Consider the following 9,849-nt stretch of genomic DNA (forward strand, 5'->3'; position numbering starts at 1 on the left):
GTTTGGCAACAGCCACCTCAAAGCCTGGCATTTGATTTATGCAACGCCAAACAGAGCCTTGAAACTTCGTATGCAAGTAATAGCGACATGTTTGCATCACTCCCCACGAAGCGTCATTTTGAATAGCTAGACCCCGACGACTCTCGGCACCACACTCATACACAACGATGCGTCCACGCGACACGTTCAGCTCGTAAGTGCTTCTATATATTTTTCTACGTTTGGTGAACACAACTGGTGCTGGCGGGCACCTAAGCTTTTGGACAAGTTCTTTAAGTTTGCCAGTTTTTTTAGACACCGTGAATTTATATTATGTAGCGTAGGACATTTAATGGAATAAGAATCCAAAAAATACGTTATGTGTACTTAGCGCAATAAAAGACAGTAAGCACGCAAGAATGTTTATATCAGTTCCTGTTACTGAATTTATGCTTGTGGTTACAACATTTCTCTTAATTCATTTTATTACTGAGCACAAGGAGAGACGGGCTTTGGTATCGCAAAAAATGGCAAAAATATATTTTTTGAAAATCAAGTTTTCTGTTTCTGGAACTTATTTTCTATCTGATTCCAAAATATCTACACAGAAAATCGCACAGAAGTGCTTCGGAAAATTCGTTTCACCCTCCCAGATAGCGATACTTTAATCTAAAAATCGCAAGAAAACAGCGATTAAAAAAATGGCAATGGCTGCTGCACCGCGCGCTGCTGTAGCCATCCCCACACAAGGACGGCTTCTGCACCGCACGGAAGTGACGTCACAAAAATTGTCATGACATACGTCGTTTTTGATTTAGCGCGTTGTTCGAATTTACCGAATCGGAACGTGGCTCAGCTGGCCAGCAGACGCTCACTTGCTGCTGCTGCTGCTGCTGGAGTACGGCTGGTTGCTGCTTCTGCGAGCTGTCTACAGGCCTTGTTCTGCTACATATTCGCAAGCCTCGAACATCATCTTCATCTAAGCTCAACCGCTTAATTTCACTGCTATTTTATATTTACTAACGTTGTTTATATCCATCCCAATACGTATTTTTGTGATTTTTCGTGTATAGGCTGATTTAGCAGTATCTGTGCGTGGCCCTTTCTTTGGTCAACCACGTATCTGTGTCGTAGTGCATATGCGTAGTTGACAGCCGTGTTTTAGATTAAATATTCACTTTCTTGTTTCTTTTTTTTTTCATGGTGTAATTCTGAATTGAAAGTGTGCGCAACATGACGCGTGTGTTAGTAGCGGGCGATTCAATGGTGAAATACGTCGACCAGTATTTCCCATCGCGCCGTGGCTTGTCTGTTAGCGTTGCCGCACACAGAGGAATAAGGATTGAGCACTTGCTCTCAATGATTGCTGACAAGCTGGCCAGTTTTGATGTTGTCATTGTACATGTTGGCACGAACAACACTGTTGACAGTGTCAACATGTGCATGGACAAATATCGCCAGCTCGCTCAGGGAATCATCGAAAGCAATCCCATGTTGCATGTAGCTTTTTCTGCCATTCTTCCTCGGGGGCAGAATCGGTACTGCCAAGGGGAAGAACAGTTGTGTGATGTTTGTCATTTGAATGACCACTACAGGAATGTGGATGCCGCACTCGCACAGCTTTGCCTGGAGAGGGGCTTCACTATCCTGGATAGTCTTGTGGACAGCTGGCCTAGATTCCTGAGCAGGGATGGTGTCCACCCCAGCCGGCTTGGCAACAAGGTGCTGGCAGACTTCCTGCACCGTGAGGCCTGTGCCTTGTCCACCCATCTAGAGAGGAGACACATCCAACAGTCCTACAAGGAGTCCAAGGCATCTGCATGGAGTGGGTGGGCTCGGCAGGAGCACTTTTCCATCAACTTGGAATTCGATTTTCCAGCACTTGGTATGCATGCAGTTCAATATTCTCCAGCAGTAGGTGGACCTTCCGCTGCACCAGCTCCTGTCTGGGAAACCAGCAGTGCTCTCATGCAGAGACACGACACTGACCAACTGGCCAGTACCATTCATGGTATTGGCTTTACGCTCGTTGGCGGTGTCTGCGTTCGCTGCAAGGGAAGCAAAGCTTGGTGGACCTGGGACAGCCTGCCTTCCCCCATTTTCCATGGCACAAGTGTACCATGCAAGGGAAACACTGGGGAGAGGCCTATTCAGCCAATGATCCCTAGTCGAGGTGCAAGCACCACTTGTGACAGGAAAATAAGGAGAGCCTCACAGGAGCATGAGAGTGCTCTTGTGCGCTCTTCTGTGGGCGAAGAGGAGGCCAGTGCTGGAAAAGCAGCTCTGCCACAGGCTGTCGGCCAGTGTGGCGACAGTGAGTGGAAACTGGTGCAGTCAAAGAAGAGCCGGCGGAAGGCTGCGGCACTGCACAAGCAAGAACAGAGCTCTAAACTGTGTGCAGACAGTGAAGAAAAAGTTCTTGCTGTGACAGCTGCCAAGTCCATCAGGTCCACTTCACCTATGACAGCAGTTGTGAGCCAAAAACAGATTCAGTCTGCTTCTTCCGCTGTCTGTGGTAGAAAGCCTGAAGGACGAGCCAGTGTCTCGCACAACGTCATTCGTGATAGTTTTAAAAAGGTGCAGCGTGTTCCTAGCAAGCAGTTGAAAGACTGCTCAGTTAGTTCCGCGACTCACTGTGAATCTGTCACGAATGACGCTGTGAACGAGGTTTCTGTCTGCAAAAGCCATCTACCAGCACTGACTCGGGATGGCATGCGAATTGAGCGCGATCCTGGCACAGAGGCTGGTGACCCTGTGGAAGCTGGGTGCACTGCAGCTGTGCAGTACAAGTATTGTGAGGCTGCTTTGACATCCAGAAGCAGGCCTGTCAGCCCTGGTGCCCAGGCTATTTGTGTAAACACTGGTGCCAACCCAACTGTCCTCAATAACCCAGTAAGTACACTATATGGTGGGGGTAGCAAAGTTTATTTAAATGCAACATTTGATAACTTTCCTTCTTTTAATAAAAGCTTTGATGAGTGGTGCAGGGAGGGCAGGCATGTAGTCATGATAAATAAGAGTAATAAAAGTCCATTCACATCAGAAGATAAGGACTTTGAGTATATTAGGATTAAATATAGCTGCATTCACGGTCGCACAATAAAGCCCAGGGGGATAGGAAAGCGACCAAAGCAAGCTTACAATGGTACTGGCTGTGAAATGACAGTACCGGTAAGCCTATGTAAATCGCCTACTCTGCACTACAAGATAACTAAACTACAAGCTAAGCATAACCATCCCACAGAATATTATGATTTGTATCCTCAGAAGAGGCTCCTGAATCATGGAGAAAAAGAATTCTTTGACTTAGCTAAATGTAATATTGGCGCAAAGGATTTTAAAAACTTGGTCGAGCAAAAAACTGGTAAGAAGTTAACTACAAAGGACATTAATAATTACAAGCAACGATTTTCTATTCCTATCCGCAATGAGCAGGCTCATGGTGAAATGGTTTTAGAGAAGGTAGAGACCTTGCTAAAAAATAATCCAAACTGGGTTATTCACTATGAAATGAATCAAAATAATAACCTGCAATTCATACTTCTTCAAACAACGCACATGCGTGAGATTTTGGAAAAGTATCCAGAGATTCTATTTATTGATGGAACGTATAAAGTGAATATTGAGGGTTATATTCTTTACTCTATATTAGTTCAAGATGGTTGTGGTCGTGGGAGACCTGTGTGTTATGCCTTCTTACGAAATGAGACGACTGAAATTGTTGAGCCCATGTTCACAAAGTTTGTAGATTTCAACCCATTTGTTGTGTCTGCTTGCAAAGTAGTGATGATTGATAAAGATCTCAATGAACTGCGCATTTTAACCAGTATTCTTCCTAATTCTAACATACTTTTGTGTACGTGGCATGTGTTGCATTGTTTTCAGCAAAAGGTTAATGAAAAAGCTAGACAGCAACGTGATCAGTTGCATCCTCTCTTAAAAAGCTTAGTTTATTCCCCCACTGAGCAAGACTACTTCGATAAGCTTGCTAACCTCCAAGCTATGACTTGCACAGATTTCATTTCTTACTATATGCATAACTGGCACTTGTGTAAGGAAATGTGGGTACATGCATATCGGCAAGCCCTTCCTACATTTGGTAATAATACTAATAATCGCATTGAGTGCCACAATCAAAAGATTAAAAATTATCTCTCTTCAAGCATGCATTTGGTTCAAGCAATAGAAGCATTGGTAGGTTACATTGATAATGATTCTTTATCTCTACAGTTCTCTAAGCTTAAATAAATGAAGCTGAACCTAAACATAACTGATTTCAATGACCCATTTCAGCTAGAATTGTCCCGTAATTGCACCTCTGAGGCTACAAGTAAAGTACTAGAGCAGTATGAGAAGTTTAAAAATGTAAGTTATCAAGTCACTTCCACTCCTAATTCTTATGTTGTAGTTTCACCAAGATCACAGTACAGTGTTTCATTGTGCTTGGCTTCTTGCACATGTGCTTTTTATAACCAGTACACTCTGCCTTGTGCACATATTTTAGCAGTGCGTGACTTTACTAAGCAAGATCTTTTCGACAAGGCTTGCATACCAGACAGGTGGTGCAAGGATCATTTCCTGAGTGACAGCTGCACAACCACTAGTGCCACACCAGTGGTAACAAGCAGCATTCAGTCACCACCCTGTGTGAAGCTTGACACTGCACAAGAGAAGTATACTTATGCTTATAGGAGTCTTTGCGAAATGTCAAAAACCGTGGCTAACGTATTATCTAATTGTGGTGAGAAGAAGTTAATGGAAAAACTTTCGTCCTGCAAGGCTTTCTTCAGAAATTTAACCACATTTCCTCGTAACCAAACTTCAGCAGCCATAAAGGCTGCACCAGCTCAGTTAGCACAAACTACTGCCACAAGTTATCTTGGGCATTCTAACAGTACAAAACTTGTGGTACCTTTGGTTAAAGCAAGAAGGGGGCGGCCAAAAAAAGTGAGAGCTGTCAAGCGTAAATTTTTCCCAAATTAAGTAAAAAAGGTAGGCCTTGCAACTGTTAAAGTAGACATGCTAAATGTCTACAAACGGTATTCTCTTTCAGATGCAGATTTAAATGTTCTGGTACAGGGCACCTCCATATCAGATAGCGTAATCAATGTCGCACAGTATTTAATTCAGAAAAAGTATCCTACTTGTGTCGGCTTTCAAGATGTCTTACTGGGCCGATGTTTACAATTCACTCAAATCAAAGGCCCTTTCGTTCAAATATTGCATGTTCAGAACCCCAATCATTGGCTTACAGTAACAAATGTTGGTGCGGACAAAAACACAGTCTTCATATATGATTCAATTGATCAAGATACCCCTCCTGACGCTGTTAGGCAAATCTGTCATATTCTAAAATTACAATCGCCAACATTAACCATTCAAACAATGAAGGCACAAAACCAGTGCAACACACTTGACTGTGGCTTGTTTGCAATTGCCAACATGTATTATATAGCGTCAGACAGAAAACCAGAAACTTTGAACCTTAACCAAGTTATGCTACGCAAACATTTGCTGCAATGCATACAGAATGGTATGATCGAAGACTTTCCCCTCATACACTCCATGGCTGCTCGCGTACAGCCAAGAGATAGTATTTACAAGTTACATTGTGTCTGCCGGCAACCACAATATAGTGGGGTAGTATTGGACATTACTTGTGCAAGTTGTTCAAGAGGATTTCACGGAGCTTGTCTCGGCTCTTTAGCAGCTAACTTGGACAAAAAAGTATTCGTGTGTTCTCAGTCATGTTTGCTGGTTGCCAAGGAAAAGATACATTCTTCTAATTAATAATAGCATTCCATTTTGGTGTAGACATATGGCAAAATTTCTAAGCATTCTTCATGTCTCCTCCTCTAATTTTTGCTTTTCTTTAAAGGGCCGCTCACCGGGTTTGGCGATTTTGAGCTGACAAGTGCAATGCCTACATCGGGAGTTTATGGTCACGTCTGCCAAACATTGCAACTCTATGCGACGCGGAAATGGGTCAAATTTCAAAACGAACGCTTCTCCCCCTTTTTTTTGGGTCGCGCCCCCAGAGAAGGAGGTTATGATGTGCAAGTATGAATCGCCCTACATACACAGCAGTGCAGTGACGTTGGTCCTATATGTATACGACTGTGCTCTGACGCTGCCAACAGTGGCACGTGACATGACGGAAATTATTTAACGTGACATGCGTAGTTAATGTAATTTGTTGCTTGAAGAGATTAATAAAACTTGGGATACATATTGAGACACAATAGAAGAATGTGTTTGTCTTTTGCATTTTTTTCCCCGTAAATTGCAACGAGATGCCGAGCTAATGGGCTGGCGTTTCGCATGCGTTTGTGTCTCCGCGGTTACTGCATCAAGCAGACTCCTGTCCTGGAAAAGAAATTAATGGTCCTGCGCATTCGAGCACTCATTATGCTCATCTTTTCAACCGCATCAAAGCCAGCGTTTCCAAACAATGTCGCAAAAACAGGCAGTAGACACAATACAATGCTGGTCAACAAAACAACACCGCTCGCGCGCTCGAGGGTTGGGCTTGTTTGAGCACGTCATGTGCACGTGACCTCTTGGTTGGATGCTGGAGAGGGTAGGAAAGAGATTTGGCTTGTGAAGGCTACACGGTGGAATGGCAAGGGTTTTGAGCTTGCCTCCTTTCATCCTTGTTTCCTGCTGTTAAAAAAAGAAGAAACTGTTTTCTCAGCTCGTAATGAACCGATTGAAAAACTTTTTGTGGTATAATGCTCTCCGTTAGATACACAACTTCCACAGTTTGTTATGGGACCTGGTGAGTGGCCCTTTAAGGACTGACTTCAGGGATCGAAAGTATGAAGTTAGGCATGTTGGTAATGCATAACGGATCACATAGCACGAAAATTTGACCCAGGACAAGAGAAGGAACAAACACGAGTGCTCACTTTCAAGAAGATTTATCTTGAAGAGCAAACACATATATACTCCTGAAATGTGAAAATCAGGCAAATCATTCAAGACGCCCACAACTGCCATGCGCAAATATCTTACATTTTCAAAAAAGACAATTTGACAAAGCCCGAGACAGTGTGCTGATGCAGTTCAGCTCTGGTCTACAAATCCTTTTTGCCTCGATAATTTCTCTTGTCATTTTATTTGTTGTTTTTTCTTCCAGCAATAATGATGTCCCGCAAAATCATTTTGCAGCCACACGTGCTGCAATTAACACCCTTGTAACCTCAAGAATGGTCGCAATCATTTCTTGGCCTTGCACTGCAGCAGGTGTGGCTCCAAACCACTTTTGTGTGACACCATTATCATTGGGAAAAAAAAAAACTACAAGAGAAATTGTCGTGGCGAAAAAGATGTGTAGACTAGAGCTGAACTGCATCAGTACTTTCTCTCACTCTGTCTCTAGGGATTTGTCAAAACGAATTGTCTTTGCTGAGGATGTAAGGTTTTCGTGCATGGCAGTTGTGGGCTTTTTGAATGATTTGTCTATTTTTTGCATTTCAAGAGTATATATGTTTGCTCTTCAAGATAAATCTTGTTGGAGGTGAGCACTCGTCTTTGTTCCTTCTCTTGTTTTGGGTCAAATTTTCACATTATGTGATGAGTTAACTTTCTGCATGCACCACCTTATTTTTTTTCCTTGTTGTAAGCTAGTGGTGGAGCGTTAACTAGAAGTACATAAAAACATTGCCAAATGTATGTTACCCCAACGAACCAAATTCCTTTGTTGAGGCAATCCTTTCTGTGGCAATCCTTCTTTATTGACTTCTCATCACGTCAAACCTCAAACCTGTCTCTTTCATAAAAGTTCTAAAACTAGTTCTTGCTTTGTTTTGTTTTTTTGCCAAAAGTAGAAAAACTTCCCTTCGTTGAGCAAATTTTCCTGAGCTAAAATATATTCATATCTAATGCACGGAATGAAAAATAAAAAACAAGAAAATTTATAGGCTGATCTCTAAATGTCAATTGAATAAGGATTTCGGAAATAATACCATGAATGGCACACAACAAACACTCATGCATGCAGCCTTTTACCATGTGCAGCTGTAAACTGCAAACAAAAAGTATCAGATATTGTATATGATTTGCTTTTTTTTCTTTTCAGCAACAGTAACTTGCCCCTTAAAGAGAAAAATATGAATATCAAATTTTCAAAAATAGTCATTTTTGAAAACCTGTCAATATATCAAAATGGTTTAGTTGATTCATGATTATGCAAGCAGTTCTTGCATGCCTGTGGCACTGGGATTGTTAATGTAGGCAGGCTGAGTTTGTAATGTTCTAAAGCCTCAGCATTTTAGTGTTATATTACAATATAACATTCAAATATTTTATGAATTCAACTATGAAATTTGCTCACAATGAGTTTGCTACAAATTAAGCAACCAAAGTCTGTGTATACATTGCCCACATTAACATCACACTGCCACAAGTCTCTAGGCGGAGCCTGACCACTACAGAGCGCGTTCTCGGGTGGCGGATAGAGAAAAGTCTTGCAATGAAGTGATGCTAAGCAGCTTCTATTAATAAACAAGACTGGCACTTGTGCCCGCGGACCAACAGGCAGAAAATACATATGACAACAGGAGTCTTTTCACTGCTGTGGTGGGCAAGTTGAAAGTTTCAGGTGCCATTTTTTAAACTCTTTGATTTATCTGTTGTTTTTTTCGTCTGTTTTCTTCATCTTGTACAGGTCCAGTACATTGTGGATTCACCCTGTTGTCAAGTCGTCAGGAAGTTGAATGATGCTGTCTTCTTCTAGCTAAATTATGCAACTACTAAGAAGGGAATCAGAATTCTATTTTGTAGCAGTTATTTTACAAATAAATGTTAGTAAAATTTTTCTTGGTTGTAGTAGTGTCATTGTGTACTCCCGGACCATAACATTACATAAGACAGGAATTCAAGTGCACAGCAAAAAAGTGCTGCTATGAGCACCTGTTATCAACATCAGCTGGTCATTCTTAATTTTGGTCTTTTATTTATCGCACATCGAGTAGCCGCAATTGCTTGGTTTACAGGCTGAGAGAAAATTCAGCTCCCTTTCTTACACGCCAAAGGTTGCTGGCAGTGAAACAGCGTTGCCAGCATTTTGATAGATACTTTGAAAATGAACGTGAAAACGATGGAGGGACAAGACAAAGGCGAAGTACTGAGTCTTTCTAATCTCGTGTCTCCGTCGTGTTCGTGGGCGTTTTCCAAAAATGCATAGTTTCCAACTCGACCTTACTGATATATTGTGAAAACTTTATGAAAACATGAATCCCCGAAGTTAAGTATAAAACTTTCACATAGAATGCATCACTTCTAGCGTCAACAGTTGAGCTATTACAAAACTTTGATAAGTCGCAATACACGTAAAAGCAAGTATGGTCAAGCTTCACTGCCTTGTGAAAGCACTGCGGTAAAGCCAGCATGAGCAGAAGAGCATTACATGATACGAAATGAACGCATGCACAGGCCACTTGTGCATCAAACAAATATAAGCATTTGCGACTGCTCAGGCCAAATATGCATCTTGGCACGTCCGTTTCAGGCAAACAAAAGGACAAATACTAAACTATGATCAAGCTTCACTGCATGGAAAAAGCACTGCGGTAAAGCCAGCGTGAGCAGAAGAGCATTACATGATACGAAATGAACGCATGCACAGGCCACTTGTGCATCAAACAAATATAAGCATTTGCGACTTCTCAGGCCAAATATACATCTTGGCACGTCCGTTTCAGGCAAACAAAAGGACAAATACTAGACTATGATCAAGCTTCACTGCATGGAAAAAGCACTGCGGTAAAGCCAGCGTGAGCAGAAGAGCATTACATGATACGAAATGAACGCATGCACAGGTCACTTGTGCATCAAACAAATATAAGCATTTGTGACTGCTCAGGCCAA

At 42.1% G+C, this 9,849-nt stretch overlaps 1 protein-coding gene across 1 annotated transcript; it reads left to right on the forward strand.

Moving 5' to 3' along the window:
* Positions 1 to 1,087: 1,087 nt before the first annotated feature.
* Positions 1,088 to 8,798, forward strand: LOC142784443 (uncharacterized). Its single transcript, XM_075882808.1, has one exon. The coding sequence runs from the start codon at positions 1,213 to 1,215 to the stop codon at positions 4,225 to 4,227; it is 3,015 nt and encodes a 1,004-aa protein (XP_075738923.1). The 5' UTR covers positions 1,088 to 1,212; the 3' UTR covers positions 4,228 to 8,798.
* Positions 8,799 to 9,849: the final 1,051 nt, after the last annotated feature.

Source organism: Rhipicephalus microplus, unplaced genomic scaffold, assembly GCF_043290135.1.
Source record: "Rhipicephalus microplus isolate Deutch F79 unplaced genomic scaffold, USDA_Rmic scaffold_14, whole genome shotgun sequence".
Classification (NCBI taxonomy): domain Eukaryota; kingdom Metazoa; phylum Arthropoda; class Arachnida; order Ixodida; family Ixodidae; genus Rhipicephalus; species Rhipicephalus microplus.